General features: G+C 49.9%; 7 protein-coding genes across 7 annotated transcripts; 6 read left to right on the forward strand and 1 right to left on the reverse strand.

Moving 5' to 3' along the window:
- Positions 1 to 860: 860 nt before the first annotated feature.
- Positions 861 to 3,614, forward strand: BDW43DRAFT_317746 (RmlC-like cupin domain-containing protein; the record flags this gene model as incomplete). The annotated part of the gene is made up of 4 exons (XM_032048578.1): positions 861 to 1,634; positions 2,307 to 2,408; positions 2,466 to 2,609; positions 2,679 to 3,614. 4 exons carry the CDS (start codon positions 861 to 863, stop codon positions 3,612 to 3,614), a joined length of 1,956 nt encoding a protein of 651 aa, XP_031906505.1.
- Positions 3,615 to 4,142: 528 nt separating this feature from the next.
- BDW43DRAFT_305437 (uncharacterized protein) lies at positions 4,143 to 4,890 on the forward strand (the record flags this gene model as incomplete). Its single annotated transcript, XM_032045796.1, has 2 exons — positions 4,143 to 4,251; positions 4,316 to 4,890. 2 exons carry the CDS (start codon positions 4,143 to 4,145, stop codon positions 4,888 to 4,890), a joined length of 684 nt encoding a protein of 227 aa, XP_031906506.1.
- A 2,731-nt stretch (positions 4,891 to 7,621) lies between these two features.
- BDW43DRAFT_305438 (uncharacterized protein) lies at positions 7,622 to 7,948 on the forward strand (the record flags this gene model as incomplete). The annotated part of the gene is made up of 1 exon (XM_032045797.1): positions 7,622 to 7,948. One exon carries the CDS (start codon positions 7,622 to 7,624, stop codon positions 7,946 to 7,948), a length of 327 nt encoding a protein of 108 aa, XP_031906507.1.
- Positions 7,949 to 8,859: 911 nt separating this feature from the next.
- Positions 8,860 to 11,414, forward strand: BDW43DRAFT_258856 (uncharacterized protein). The gene is made up of 3 exons (XM_032040024.1): positions 8,860 to 9,845; positions 9,925 to 10,194; positions 10,264 to 11,414. Exons 1-3 carry the CDS (start codon positions 9,569 to 9,571, stop codon positions 10,821 to 10,823), a joined length of 1,107 nt encoding a protein of 368 aa, XP_031906508.1. The 5' UTR covers positions 8,860 to 9,568; the 3' UTR covers positions 10,824 to 11,414.
- Positions 11,415 to 11,420: 6 nt separating this feature from the next.
- On the forward strand, positions 11,421 to 12,558 carry med8 (RNA polymerase II mediator complex subunit MED8). Its single transcript, XM_032050817.1, has 2 exons — positions 11,421 to 11,754; positions 11,902 to 12,558. The coding sequence occupies exons 1-2, from the start codon at positions 11,630 to 11,632 to the stop codon at positions 12,515 to 12,517; spliced, it is 741 nt and encodes a 246-aa protein (XP_031906509.1). The 5' UTR covers positions 11,421 to 11,629; the 3' UTR covers positions 12,518 to 12,558.
- Positions 12,559 to 12,586: 28 nt separating this feature from the next.
- On the reverse strand, positions 12,587 to 13,714 carry BDW43DRAFT_9912 (putative monosaccharide-P-dolichol utilization protein). The gene is made up of 2 exons (XM_032050818.1): positions 13,002 to 13,714; positions 12,587 to 12,940 (listed from the first exon to the last, which is right to left on the reverse strand). The coding sequence occupies exons 1-2, from the start codon at positions 13,641 to 13,643 to the stop codon at positions 12,656 to 12,658; spliced, it is 927 nt and encodes a 308-aa protein (XP_031906510.1). The 5' UTR covers positions 13,644 to 13,714; the 3' UTR covers positions 12,587 to 12,655.
- A 115-nt stretch (positions 13,715 to 13,829) lies between these two features.
- On the forward strand, positions 13,830 to 15,719 carry cox10 (protoheme IX farnesyltransferase). The gene has a single exon (XM_032050823.1). It carries the CDS (start codon positions 13,891 to 13,893, stop codon positions 15,463 to 15,465), a length of 1,575 nt encoding a protein of 524 aa, XP_031906511.1. The 5' UTR covers positions 13,830 to 13,890; the 3' UTR covers positions 15,466 to 15,719.

Raw genomic sequence — 15,719 nt, forward strand, 5'->3', positions numbered from 1 at the left:
GTCTTGATCAGGCTGAGAAGGAGGTGTGTTTTACCACCCTGGTCGAGGGGTACTTGGGCGCCTCGCTTGGGAGGATTCTAAATTTGGCCGAATTATGCAGAGTTAGCTCGGGACTAATTCCTGAGCTCAAGGTAATTAATTCTAGACAATCATCGACAATTTGCTAAGAATGGAACAGGATTTAAGACCTCTTCAATCAATCAGCGATCAATGCGTCGTTCCAGACGCGGAGGCTAATGCACCTGCCCGCTTTTCTCCCACCTATCTCGGCGGCTACCTGGTGTTGATCAGAGGACTGCTTCTAATGTTGGCAACACCCACCATTTTGCGTCGCACAGATTATCTTTGCATTGCATGCATGACGCTGGCACTCTCGATGACATGAGACCAAAAAAAGAACCATCATTGAAACCCTTGGATCGCGGACAAGCTTTTATACTCACTGCTCCGCCACGATGCTGCTCGAGCATCAGCCTGGGCAAATCCCTCTGGGTTTACACATTTGGCCTGTGCTTGCAAGGCATATCATCAGTCGATGAACCTTTTCTTGAGTTGAAGCTGTTTTTGTTTCATACTTCAAAAAGTTTTTGTTCTTCGGCGTGCCTTTTATCATTGTTGCGCGTTTCAACCAACTTGTTAGCGTTCACTGTCGTCAGACATCCTCTTCGTCATCCTCTTGTTTCTGCGCGGTGACCTTCTCCAATCGGGTTGTCCGTGTGATCCCTAGTACCCTGGGCAGTTCCATATCGGCCTCTCTTATTATTATACCCCATATCACCCACAGCCATTGGGTTGACGTACCTCCGAGCCTTAGCTTGCCATTGTTTTCCCCCTCCCATCTACCACGTTCACTTTACATCATGGCAAGCATCGTCCAGCGGCCTCTGAGCCGATTCCGCAAGACGGAGTCATATAAACCCCTCCATGAACGGTGGGGCGATGCAACGATCTCAGCCCCGACAGAGGGGGCATGGAATCAACTCGAGAACCCTCGTCCATATTCTCACAAAAGTTACGAACACAGTCACCGGTCCACCCGAGACTCACGAGAAAGCTACGATGGAGCCTCATCTCCAGAAGTTAGTCTTTCGCGCAAGCAAAACTCCTCCTTCTCCATGCGCACGCTGAACCCGCGTCGGCTTTCCATCCGCTTGGCTCCTCGATCAAAGCAAGTCACCTATGACCAAACCGAAATGGAGCCTCTGCACCACGCTGAACGGAGAACTGAGTTTGCCTACAAACCTATCAGCCAGGACTACCCGACCCAAGTAGCAGAGACAGCGGCCTCCCGGGTCCATGATTCGCCCCGTTTCCGGTACATCCCTGCCGACATGCGCGCTGCGACTGCCTCACCCGGCAGCGAAAGATATTCAACCGGGTCACAACACAGCGTACAGTCAAACTACGATGATCGAGACGGTCGGACCAGGCGGCAACACATTCGCCGGGACTCTCGGTATGAGGACACGCACGATTACTACCTAGAACCACTCGACCGATCGCGCCAGTCATCTCGAACGGGATATAGGAGCAGCGGTGAATTCAGTGAGTGGGCGATTGCATCGCATATAAACACGAGTACGTCGTTGGAGAAAAAGAGACTTCGCGCTGCGAAGCGCATGACCATGGCCATGGTGCCTGATGCGGAGGATATCTACGGATGAAATGAACGGGTTTAATCGTGAACTATATATATTAATGATCATATCACGATGGTGTATATATGTACGGCCGTTGGAGCGTTAGAATTTTCTGCGATTAGGGCTTTGAACGGCGTTGGTGGTTGACAGCATTACTTGTACGAATCTACGGATCATGAAGCGTTGATCTTTCTGTTGCTGTGTACGTTTGCAGGATAAATGCTTCATAAGCATTCCTGGGACTGACGTCAGACTGACGATTAAGGAACATGGATTCCGAATTTATACCGTCAATGATATCTTGTCTGGACCTTAGAGAAAAAGGGGTAGAAGTTGTTCCAGTTCGTTCTTGGATATCAAATCATACGGTCTAGGGTTCAGGGCTATGAAGTCATGACCTGAAATTGCCCAAAAGGGAAGTTTGCCCTCATGACGACATCTCCACGCAGGACCGCCATTTAATGCCAATAAATAAGGGCTCTGTTCTTGTATTCATGACTGAATGATTAAATTAATTCCCCAGATCTGTCTTAGAATTTGATTCTGAACCCAAGTCCACAATTCCCGACAATGGCAGAGCCGGTTGTGCAACTCCAATGCGGAGTCAAGGTACAGCACACCCGGACCAATATCCGACTCAATAAAGCTAATTAATGACTTATCCAGAATGACCCATGGGGCAAGAAAGGAAAGAATTCAGCAGCCGGTCAGCTCTGGTCCAAGACGCCCAATAACGGAGATATACAAGACGACCAAACCTACTCGGAGGTATCTCAACTCTCTTTACCGGTATACAGCAACAACAAAATTATCTAACATCCCCAGATGTGGATGGGGACGTATCCAACCGTCCCCTCTCGGCTTCTCTCAACAGGCGAGCTCCTCTCCGACTATCTAAAGAAGAACCCCCACCTCGTCGGCCAACAAGTCCTAGACAAATACGGGCCTGAGATCCCTTTCCTCCCTAAAGTACATACACCCCTTCCCAACCCCCTACTCTCTACAAAACACATCTAACAAATCAAAAAAAAAAAATAGATCCTCTCCTTCTCCAAAGCCCTCCCCCTCCAACTTCATCCCAACAAATCCCTCGCCGAAAAACTCCACAAAGAAAACCCTTCCCAGTTCGCCGACGCTAACCACAAACCCGAGATCGCCGTCGCCCTCTCCAACTTCGAGCTCTTCGTTGGCTTCAAACCCCTCCCCGAGCTCGAATCCATCATGAAGCTCAAACCTCTCGAGCAGCTCCTCCCCGGAAACCAACCCTTTACGAACGACCTCCTCCGCGATCTATGCAAAACCCTCCTCACAATACCCCCCATCGTAGTCTCCGAAATAATAACCTCCCTCCTAGACCTCCCAGAAGCCCAATTCGGCAAACACCGCTACATCCCAGGCCTCCTCGACCGCCTCCGCAAACAATACACTGAATTCGACAACGGGAACTTAGTCGCCGCTCTCCTAATGAACTACATGGCCCTGGGACCAGGCGAAGCCGTCTGCGTCCCGGCGGATAGCATGCACGCATACCTGTGCGGGGATATCATAGAGTGCATGGCGCGGTCTGATAATGTACTTAATACGGGATTCTGTCCGCGGGCGGAGCGGGATAATGTGGAGTTGTTTACGCGCGCGTTAAGCTTTCAGCCGCATGGGGTCGATGAGGCGGTTTTGCCGCGGAGGAGGAGTGAGATTGGGACGCTTGGTAGGTCGGACGTTTATGCGCCGCCGTTTGGGGAGTTTAATGTTCTTGTTACGGTTCTTGGGGCTGGGGAGAGGGAGTCGCAGAGGGGGGTTTCCGGGCCGAGTCTGTTGTTTGTTACGAGGGGGTGTGGGCGATTGGAGGTTAAGGGGTCTGAGACTGTGAAATTGTTTGATTTGAGGGAGGGGTATGTGTTTTTTGTTGGAGAAGGAGTCGGTTTGGATTTTGATACAGATAGGGGAATTGCGGTTTATAGGGCTTATGCTGAGTAGATTAGTTTAGTGTTTGGATGTCGAGTTAGGGTTAGAGTAGGATAGAAATTGAACCGTGGAATCGACCGATGAACAACCACCCATTTGAAACACGTAGGATTCTAGAATCTAGAAACAAACCAGCATATACACGTTGGCTAGGCATTCTTCTTCTCCTCATTTGAATGCTCTTTTTAAAATAGATCAACTAATGCGGGCGCGATCCTTCCATTGCCGCTGATACGACAACCCGAGCGCTTGCAGCTCCGAAACCGAGCGTCGACAACCAATGATTCCGAATCCCTTCTATTTTTGGGGGGAGTTCTTGCTTTTGTCACCGACTCTTGCTGCATACTAGCCGCGACTTAGGGCTCTGACCGGAACTTAAAAGTCTCAAACAGTTCAATCTGAAACGAGGCTGGGGATGTGAGCTTGGGTTCTTTAATGGAGAGGTCTCCGCTCTTTCGATCTGCGGAGGGGAAGTTCAGTGTTGATTTTCCACGAGAGCCCTCACTCCCCAGCCTTTTACCCTGCTCGTTTGTTGGCAATATGATGTTTCTCCCTCTTCATAATAGGTCGTTGGTGCCTAGATCGAGTGACTCGTCCACCACCCCGATCATCGTCGGTGTTGTTTTAGGATGTGTTGTAGCTATTGCTAGTAAGCTTAAATGATCCTTTAAGATAATACCCACCATCATTCATGTGACTAATACCTTTATCAGTCACGGCGGGGACCCTGTTTATTCTCCTTCGAAAACGAAGATGGTATCGCGTCCGCCGATACGAGGAGGAAATGCTTTCAATGCGCGGGCCAACGGGATACAAACGTCAGGGATTCGGATTCCCGTCCGACAATCACCAGCCACGACCGCACTCGTCAATGCATTCTTATAGTCAACCGCAGGAGCAAAGCCATACTCACCCTCGCGGCAGACTATCCGGTGACACCCCACCACCGGCATACACCACCATCCCGGCCTACGACCCATCAAAGTACCATACCATCAGTCAGCTACCACCTACCATGCAAATAAACCGCCCAATGCAGGGTAATCCCATCGGTGTGTTCGAGGAACGACCATTTTCGTTCATCCGAGGCGTCGAGCAACAGTACACCAGCCCGGCTGAAACGCAGCGGAGCTCATCTCATGCACAGCATCGGGGACCGTCGCCGGAAGGCGCCTGGTCGATGGAGTCGGAAAGTTCCACGACCAACTTTTCTAGGCCATTGGAGGGTGTTCAATCACCTCGACGACCCAAGCCTGTGCTTACGAAGTTGGTCACGAATTTTGTGTGAAGTCTGGGAGGCATTGGCCTGTGCCCATGGGAGGGATCTATTTGTTTGGTTAGCGTGGGAGTGGGAATTGGGAATGGGATGGATAAATGGGTTATTACGGCGTAAGGGATGGTGTGTTCTACTTCTTCTTTTCATTTATTTTGCGTCGGGTTGTCTTGCTTTCACTTGGGAGGGACGATGTGACGGGCTTATGACGGTAACGACCTCTGTGTTTCTGTCCCACGGCGTTAGGGATAATGAAATTGATGATCATTAATCCATCTCTGTGACGTACCAATGTAGTTTCCCATGTTGTTGGGGTGTGCATGCAAGTAGCAACTTGCGTGGTGATAGCGTGAGAGTCACTATGTCGTGAGCTGTTATCCACGGACTTCGTGATGTTTCGATGTAATTAGTGGGTTGCAAGCACGAATATATTTGAATGCCGAATTCCAACAAGACTTGAGCTGAAGTTCGATTAGCCAGTGATAAGGTCATCATACTGGCACTGTTTACTCACCTGTTTTGTCGGATGAGCTGTTACAAGCCAGCTTACAAGAGATATCGATACTGAAGTGAAAGTAAGACGAGGGTTAGGACGCATCCTATACTGGCTCAACCAGTTGCCCTATCCAGAACAACACAAGATGATCCAAAGTAGTAGGTAAAGAGACACAAAGGATGTTCACAAGGCCGTAGAGATAGATGGCTTGTCTAAGGAAGAATGTCATGACCATCGAGATGCTGTATGCCTCAAGTGTGAAGTTCCAGGTCTCGAAGAACAGCCAGATGAACCGGGGTTGACCCCCCAACCCCTCTCCCTTCTCAACTCGGTGAAAGAGCAATAGCTGGATTGGGTTATTGCGAATACAAAAGATAACTATGTCATATGGTCACTCCCAGAAAGGCTGATTGAAGAGGTTTGAAAAGTACTGGTGGATACGTAGGGACTGGCCTGACTAGTCTAGATGGCTTCGTACTTCTGAGGGGCATTCCCTAAGAGGGTAAAATGACTCTAGAATCCCGACATATTACAGGGAGCGTTGATTGAAGCTGGTGTTGGCGCTTGGATTTGTTGGCTACAATAATATACTTCGTACTACACCCTGGTAGTATGCAGGGTGCAGGGTTGTCTTGGGTTGGGCGAATAGGACTGAATGGACCAGTCATATGGTGAGAGAGGGAGGTATAAAGGGATAAATGATTTTATTTATTTTATTTTTATTTTTATTTTATTTTATTTTTTTTCTTAAGTAATAAAAAGGTATAGTAAAAATGATCCTGAAAGACCTAGTCACGGGTTATCGTCATTGCGAAAGTCTACTGGGATTCTCCATATCGACAGTTGACGATAACGGTTCTCTTTGGGAAAGATAATCTCTGGATGGATCAGATAGTTAACAGCAAAAAAAGAATTTTTTTAACATTAAATAACCATAACTTCCACGTACATCCACCACCGTCGTACAGAGATTGAGGCTACCTGCCTCTTACCGTATGCGCCCAATCGGGAGAATTAGGGCAAGGATTGAGAAACCGTCACTTGATTTAATGAGAATCACCCTCTCTCCCGAACCGTCCGGATGCAGTGCATTAACACAATCCTTTTAACCTCGAAGGGAGTTTAATAGATTAACGCCATCCCACATCGACTCCATCACGGCGCGTAGATAAGCTCGGTGGGTGGTCCGGGTTCAACCGCGACGATCAACCGGGTGCTTGATCTGCCACCAGCCAACGACTCCCCCTCTTTTTCGTCCCTCCGCAGCGGAAGGAATCATGATTCCGCTTGCAAATCATTGCCTGTGGACAGGTAAACAAACTTTGGTCCCTTGAAGCCATCCTACACAATTCATTAACTCATCTGACACCCCTCCAGTCATAGTCCACCTTCCCTGTGCGGTGATGTTGCATCGCTTGCACTTGCGGGGGTCAACATACCTATTAAACGACAAGAAGTTGGACAAGATCCCTGTTCCCAAGCCATAGCTCCATTTTCTCTATTATTTCATTTAATTGTTTCCTTTTCCCAGCGTGCTGTCAGCCATGAAAGCGCCATGCCAAGAATGACCCACGCTTGTTTGCATCAACATCCATGCCTTTGGGGGTGACTGTCGAAGCAAGATGACTGCGCCGTAATATTCACCCCCTCGTCGGCTCCGGTCCTCGTTGGCTATGCCAGTTGGGCGTGGGACCCTCATTTAGTCTTCCCTTGTCGCAATCATGCCCGGCTCAGCTTCCCAGGACCAGTGATCATTACCGGTTGTTCAAAAACACCGCGGTGACCAGGCTATTCTCTCGGCCTCCATCGTGTCAACCTCTCCACCAGAAGGGTGTAAAGGAGGGGCGAACCAGACTACCGGGCCCATAACGCGTCTCCTACTCGCACCAAATTCACCTTGTCTCTCCCGTCCTCGAAGGTCCAGCTTTTCAGGGAAGGACCTCCCCTCTGTCAGCCAATTCGGGGAGATATGCAGCTATCATTCAACGGGCGGTATGTCGTCGTCGGACGTATACTGATACTATATCACTATCCCATGCAGGCACAGCGGCTCGTCTAATCCTTCTCCATCCTCCATCTAAATCGCCTTCTGACCCTCTTCTTGGCAGCTTGGTAGATAGCGTCCCCAGTCCTGAGGTATGCGTCACGCACAGCTTTGACGAATACTTTTGAACTACTGCTGCTCACCCACACGCTTACCCAAACGCCCCGTGTGGCTGGCTTCATTTTATGAAAAGCCCTTTGGCAATCATGACGCCAATTATCCAGAAATTAAGGAGAAAGCGCAAGCTTTCCTCCGAGTTGCACTCCCGCTGGGGTGATGTGGCTATCACCTACCCCAACGCAGGCTCCTGGAGTCAGTATGAGCAATCGACCGTGGGAACACCTAATTCCATGCCCGGCAAAAGTTTGGATCAATGTCGACGACATGGGTCATTTGATTCCCTCCATCCCCAGGGCCGCTCGTCCCGAAATTCATCTACGCTCCCTTCGGGGGATTTTAAAGAGCGCAAGTCATCTACTGATTCCGCCATGACGATGCCGATGGGCCACTACGACGCAAAACGGACGCTCTAAGAAAAAACTACCCGCCCCAACTTCTCGAGTGGGACAGAGACCTCATCCCCAAGTCCAGGATAGCTCTGACGAATGCTCGACGGATGAGGACGAGGGTTCCGTATCCAATCCCAGTGGGCCCAAGGGGCGACACCTAAAAGATGTATCTCGTACGAAAGCCCATGAAGGCGATGCCTATTCGCGGGCCTCCAAATCCCCCCCGTTATCTGTTACTTCTCGAATGCGCCGCTGTAGTCTACAGAGCGCGACGACCGAGCCGTCCCCCTCTATACCCGCCACTTCCAGCTCGAAACATACGAGTTACACGTCGTCTGTCCCGTCGGTGCCGTCCGAGGAACCTCGGCCCGTTACCCGGCCAATTTCCCACGACGTGAAGCATTTGCATCGCTCGAAACCCGCACCCGTTGCAGAGCATGAGTTGGTCCCATCGTACGATGAGCTATACGGATAAATCGTACTTTTCGTTTTAAGCACAAGAATGACTGGACTGATTTTGCCGATCCATCGGGGATAATTCAGACCGACTCGGTCTATGATTTTCTTCGGATTTTTTGGGTCTTTCTTTTCTTTTCTTGTCTTTCTTTCTTTCTTTTCTTTCCCCCCAACGCTTAGTGCCACCAGCGAGAAAGCACACTCACTTGCATAGTGGCGTTTTCCTAGTTCCTGACTCATCGGAGAGGCTTCTTTTCTTTTCTTTTCTTTTTTATTTTTTCTCTTATTTAATATTTTCTCCCCATCACCCTTTCTTTTCGGACTATATGAGCGATTTGATTTCCTCGATCGACGTATATGAAAGGCCAATGATGATCGATTGCGCCGGATCTGTGGTGGATCCTGTCTAGTATATCCTAGGATCTGTATGATGATGATTATTATGAAGGATATATTATTATTATTGATGAATGAATATCTTTTTTTTATTTATTTATTTTTTTTTTTTAAAAAAAAAAAAATAAATTAAAAGATCCATGCAATGCAGGGTCAGTGTGACTTGAGATACCTCTAAGCGCCCAAGTCAAGGAAACCATGATCGGAGGGGACTTCCGAAAGGTCAAGAAAGAGTTGGTATTGAACCTCACTGCCTCCGCCAATAAAAACAAAGATCGATGGTAGGAAGATGAGGGGTTCATGGGAGATCCAACGAATGGAAAAGAAATAAGGTGCTGCAGCATCCGTCACAATCACAATCACCGCTTGCCAATCACTCGTCACGCTTCATCACACGAACCGACTTGTCACTGGGCAACGATCGCCCTTCTCTCCAACACTGCTTAGCGCCCGGCTGCACACTGCATGCTTGATCGGTCTTGACTAGTTTGGGGATGCTTCGATGTGTACCATCATGGTGCCACGGATGCGACTCTGTGCCTTATCAATCCCACCAAGGTACAGAACAAAGCCTCCTTCTCGGCGTGCAGATATTGTAATTCAAACCCTCAACTCCTCCTTTCCCCTTTTTTCTATCTTCGTCTTCTGGTCATCGAGGCGGCTTCCCCTCTCTTCATATACTGTGCTGTCCCGCTGTTGACCCGAGCTTTAAATGCCAGAACGGCGGGTGGGCTTATCCTCTTGGCTGTCGTAGTGCTGGCAGTTTCTGGAGATCGATTCCGATACACCAAGATGCTCGGCCCTCTACATCCGAGATCTACGTCTATTTGGGCGGCTCTGTTTCTGCTGAGTCCATTAGTGGTGGCGTTACGGACCGCACCAGGATCGCCATGTGCAGGCGTTTGCAATAGACAGTCGACCAATACTACGGGGTCTGAGATTGCTTGTCTCGATACCGATTTCTCCATGACCAGCAAAGGGTCGCATTTCCAGCAGTGTGTCGACTGTCAATTGCGCAGCACTTATAATGATGACTCTTCTGGGGAAACGGACGTGGACTGGGGACTCTGTAAGTATATCAGGGATTATCCTGCTAGTACTCTCTCTCTCTCTCTCTCTCTCTCTCTGACACCAGCGGACCGTTCCAGACAATCTTCGTTATGCGTTCACCTCGTGTGTCTATGGCTATCCAGCGCAGGTGAACAATATTTCCACGCAGTGCACGGTAAATTGTCAACCGCTGGATACAGCGCTCGAGTTTGACCTGAAAGACCCGAATGCCAACAATTTCTACACCTGGTGTGGTACTAATGCGTTCGCCGACAATCTCATCACCAAGTGCGAGCATTGCTACAATTTCACGATCTCACAAACCCAAGATCCGACCAATGGCCAATCCCAGGTCTTTATGGCAAACTGTGAGTTAATCCCGGGTCCTCTAAATATTGGATGGCAAAGCAGATCTGACTTAGCCTTTGGAATCGCAGTCCTTGAAGCCCTCCGCTATAACTGCCACTTCCGGACACCCACTGGTCTTGCATTCCCCATCACTCCAACGAGGATTTTCAGCGAGTCACTTTTACCATCCTCCACGGTAGATCTCATCAACCCACCCTCCACTGGCTCCGGGGTCAACTTGGCGCTGGTAATAGCCCTCCCAATCCTAGGGTTTGTGATTCTGCTCTGTGCACTTGCCATATGCTGCTTCTTCTTTATTCGGTGGCGCCGTAGAAAGGCCCGCAGGCAGCGCCAATCTAGCCACCTCCACGCTCGGTGGAACGACACTGGCATCAGTACACCCGGACACACAAACTGGGCTAATTACCATGAAATGTACAGTCCAGCTATGTACCAGCAAGCTTTTGCGCAGCAGCAGCAAGGCTTCAACTTCGTCGACAACGACGGACGATACCATGATGTTGGATACTCAAAGAAGCTGTCCGAGGTAACCGAGTCCGCAGTCGCAACCCCCCTAAACCTGACCCCGGAGGGAGAAAAACAGAAGGCGCGGGAGTATTTTGGTGGTGACTCTAAGCAGAAGCAGTAACGTCGGCCACGGTGATAGACTACTTCTCATAAAGTGTCCCCTGGTTGATGTGTTGAATGAAGTATGGTTCCATGCATGTCAGTAGTCCCACGCCAAGTGCACTACCGACACTGTCTGCGTTGGCGTTTTGAATGTCGTTAATGCTGTTTTCATGACCCGATGATGTGTCGCGATATACCCTTCCATTCCTTGATCGTTTCGCATCCTCTAGAAGTCCAAGTCGACTTCCACCTCATGTCATTAATCATAGTCCTTCGAAATATATATCAATTTTTGCATACAAACCACACACAAGTAATCGGAGAAAACAGAGCGTCGCTCTGAGAGCAAATAACCGCTATATATACCATTGCACCCCCCCAAACACAGACCAGTCGAGAGCAACTTTCCCTCCCACAAAGGATGTGAAGGGATCTAAAAATAAACACGGCAAGGCACGACTAGATTGGACCGACAAGCGTCTAAGAGTTTCACATCACACAGCCAAGCTCCAATCACCCCCGTGCAAAGATGAAGATGATAATAATAGAAGTCTGCAGGATTTTAGGCAGACACAATGGAAAAGATTAACTGATTAAGGCCGTTGTTGTTGTTGTTGTTCAGGGAGAGTGAGTCGGTATCTACAGAGCAAGGACCTTAAAGTCACTGTGTTGTTTATCGTTTCCATAAATTCGAGGGGAAAACGGGCAAACCCGACACTAAACCCCATCAGGCCAACTCCTCTCAGCTATCAATTGAACCACAATCAATCTTCAAAGATCTCAACACCAGACCAAACACTACCACAACCCCCAAAACAAGACCAAATGGCCGCCCCAACACAAGAACAGCTCAAAACTCTCGAACAATCCCGCCAGCGACTCATCCAGCTCACGCGCTCCATCGGGTCCCTAATGCAAAGTCTCCAGCGCGGCGATCCTCTACCACCATGGTATGTCCATTCATACATCTCTCTAAACCCAATCGCAATCCCAATCAAAGATCCAATTCTACCAATACCCAATCAGCCTGAATTCCAAGAAAGGAGAAGAAGCAGAAGAAGAAGAAGAAGCAGCAGCAGCTAACAAGATATCAAAAGGTCCTCCCTCCAATCCCAAGCAAGCATCATCTCCAACAACCTCCTCAGCGTCTCCGAACACCTCTCCGATAACCGTGACCTTCTCACCTCGCTCGTTGCCTACCCGGGCCCTGATTTCCCGGGTCGGACGCAAGCTCACACGCTTGAACAGGTTCTGCGGACGAAACTGGACCCCCGCGTTGAGGACTGGGTTGCACGCGGTCGCAAGGCGGGGACGTCGGCGCTCGAGGATAAATCCGGGTTATTGGAGGCTGAGCTCGCGGAGTTGTGGGATTGGGCACCGGTCGAGGCGAATCAGGAGGCGAGGCGGAGAAATTGGGGAGGGAATTTTACGCTCGAGGAGCGGGAGATGGGGGTGCAGAATGTTGTGACCGGGCTGGCGAGGGTGTTGGAGGATGAGGGGAGTGAGAGTGAGAGCGAGGAGGGGGAGGAGGGGGAGGAGGAGGATGAGATGGAGATTGTGGGGGTTAGGAGGCAGCCGGCTGGGGCTGGGTTTGAGTTTGATATTGCGCCTGTTTCGGCGGCGGCGCAGCAGCAGGTAGCTGTTGAGCCGGCTGTGCCGTTGGAGGATATTTTGAGGTATATGACTACTGGGGTTTCGCCGGGGAAACGGTGATAATTATTGGGTGGTTTTGTACGGGGTTACGAATGGGAATATGTGTGGGAGTTCCTTGGTAACTTCGACGAACGAAAGCGGATTAAGTAGTATCATTGAAACTGCGTATGGAAAAAAAACAAGTAAAAAATAACGAAGTTATCCACGGCGTCGTGTAGTGGGCGTCTTTCCGGACGGCCTGGGAGATGCAGGCTTGGGAGATGCGCTCGACCTCTGTGCAATAGGGGTCTTCTCCACCGTCTTCGGAGCTGCCTTCTTCTGCTTCTTGGCCTTTGTTGGAGTCTTCCAGTAGTACAGCATCTGAGCTGCCAGGATCAAATTCAGGCTGAAGCCAGCAATGAACCCGTACAGAATCAGGTTGTCGTCCACCTCCTGGAGGGTAGTGAAGATACGAGACAGGGAACCGGCAAGATAGTTGAACACCTAAATCAATGTTAGTTGCAAATATAACGTAGCGAAGGGCCAAGGCGACGGAGTAACATACAGCGAAAGCGCTCAACTGTCCAGTACCTCCCTCACGCCAAATGGTAACGATCTGAGGCAGCTTGCTCGCAACACCTAGAGCACCAGCACCAGCCTGCAAAAGCGACATGGTGTGTGCATCCACCAGGGTTTGATCGAACAGCAAAGCATACACACTCGCCGCAACGACCGCAATGAAGGCCGCAGCAGCAGTTGGTCGATCGGCAAAGGTCAACACCAGGACACCCACCACCACATCTTGTACGGCAATCAATGCGGTCTCGCCAAAGGTGCTGAAAGGAAACTGGTTGCGCACGCTGTAGGACAAGGTGATGAGCAAGCTAGCGGTTTCGAGAGCGTACGAGACGAAGGACACGCCGGCCGAGGAGCGAGATCCGATCAGCTTAAGAATCTGGGGGACTTTCACGATAGCGCTGGCGCCCACGATGGCAATCCCTAACACTTTAGAGATAGCCAGTGACGTGCAGGCAGGATCCTTTATGACATTGAGATCCAGTAAAAGGGCGTTGTGGCAGGATGATCCGATCAGCGAGACGACAGTATCGTGGACAGGTTGCGGTAGGGATGAGACGATCGGACGGAGGTAAGGCTGAAGGGGGTTGATGATAGTTTGCTGGAGGGGCTCCATAATAGAAGCGGCCATCTTTAGGGTTGTCTGATGGAGATATATATGAGAGTTAAAGGTTAAGCCCAGCTCGCCGAGGTGAGAGTCTGAGGAAGGAACTTTATTTTCTAAAATGGAAAGTTGATAGCTGTCAGACAAACATTCCGAACTGCGGCTCTGGTCTCTCCCGCCAGGCGAAGGAATTCTTCTCCGTCGCAATCGAATTCATACTTCGCTTTCCCAGGTCTATGACCAGTTAACAACCCTGCTTAATGTCCCATTCGCCATGATCCTCCTCCGTTCCTCTTTTAGGAGGCTAGGATCGGCCCGGGATCCTTCACTTGTCTGTTCGCAATGTCTCATACGCCATAGTCGTCCACTTCCGCCCTCCGCACTCCGCAGTTTCCTCTCGTCCGCGCGATTGCAGTCAAGCGTTGCAAATAATCAATCCCCTTCCTCCGTTCTCCAGAAGACTTATTTCTCTGCCAATCGAGGGATTGATGGTACCTTGAACAAAGATGGCGCTCTCCCCTCGTTATCCCCCGCCGGTTCCGCTCGAGCGAATTCGACCAATGCGTCAACAAACGACGTCGAGGCGGGGTCGGCCTCCACGGGATCAATTCAATCGGAATTGCCTCATCGTAGGAGGAAACGTTTGAAGGAAGAGGCCTCTGGAAACGGTGAAACAGAACATGCTATCCCGTTAGATGCCTCCGCGCAGTTATCGCACCTTTCATCGACACTTCCCAAAACTTCTATCCGCCGCAAATTAGCCGCCTACTTTGCTCTTACTAAACCTCGTCTTTCATTTTTGATCGTCCTTTCTACGACATCTGCCTATGGAATGTATCCTATCTCATCTCTCCTTGCGCTCGACCCATCGATGACGCCGCTTCCTACCTTATCAACCTCAACACTTACCTTCCTTTACCTCACAGCGGGGACATTCCTTTCATGTTGTAGCGCCAACACGTTGAACATGATGTTCGAGCCCAAGTATGATGCACTTATGTCGCGAACACGAAATCGGCCCATTGTCCGTGGTCTAGTTTCCAACCGTGCTGCCTTTGTGTTCGCCGTAGCAACCGCCGCCTCGGGTCTTGCTCTGCTCTACTTCGGCACCAACCCCACTGTGACTGCTCTCTCGGCCAGTAATATCGCTTTATATGCTTTTGTATATACACCACTAAAGCGTATACACGTAATTAATACCTGGGTTGGTGCAGTCGTGGGACTTATCCCTCCCTTGATGGGCTGGGTCGCAGCGGCAGGCCAGACCGCGACCACGGGCCACGATACGTGGCGCGACATGCTCTTCAGCAAAGATAGCATTGGCGGATGGTTGCTTGGAGGTGTTCTCTTCGCATGGCAATTTCCCCATTTCAATGCCCTATCTCACCTTATTCGGGATGAATACAAGAGAGCCGGATACAAGATGCTTTGCTGGGTCAACCCAGCTCACAATGCCCGCGTCGCATTGCGTTATTCCATTATCATGTTCCCCCTCTCCATCGGCCTTTGGTGGGTGGGTGTCGTTAACCCAGCCTTCTTGGTCAGTAGCACTGTTGCAAATGGTTGGCTGGTGAAAGAGGCATACCGTTTCTGGAAACACACGGGCGCTAATGGCACAGCCCGGGGTTTGTTCTGGGCTAGTATCTGGCAACTTCCGATCCTCCTGGTTGGCGGCCTGGTGACAAAAAAAGGTTTGTGGGATGGTGTTTGGAGGAACATTTTCGGCCAGCCCGAGGAAGACGAGGATGACTATATTTACTACGACGAAGTCGAAGATGGAGAGACGACAAAACAGATCGCGTCCCAGTCCGAATCCGTGGCTGGTTCCCATTCTGCCAGTACGGCATAGTTACTCAAGTGATATCTTTCAATGTAGCTTTGCCTTGGTTTCCTGTGTATTAGATTGATTCCCTTTTGGTACGGTGATGGCGTTTTGTATAACAGACATGATTGTCCTCTTTGACATCTCCGAACTATAGGTATATAGAGCTATGAACCCCGTCCTGTGCCTTGCATTATTTCATCAATATTCATTAGCCAGAAGGCCCCAAAATTCCGCTACACTAGCATTTCAGAAACTTGAGAAGAGATCGGGTATCATAT

Source organism: Aspergillus alliaceus (genome assembly GCF_009176365.1).
Source record: "Aspergillus alliaceus strain CBS 536.65 unplaced genomic scaffold BDW43scaffold_1, whole genome shotgun sequence".
NCBI classification, from domain to species: Eukaryota; Fungi; Ascomycota; class Eurotiomycetes; order Eurotiales; family Aspergillaceae; genus Aspergillus; species Aspergillus alliaceus.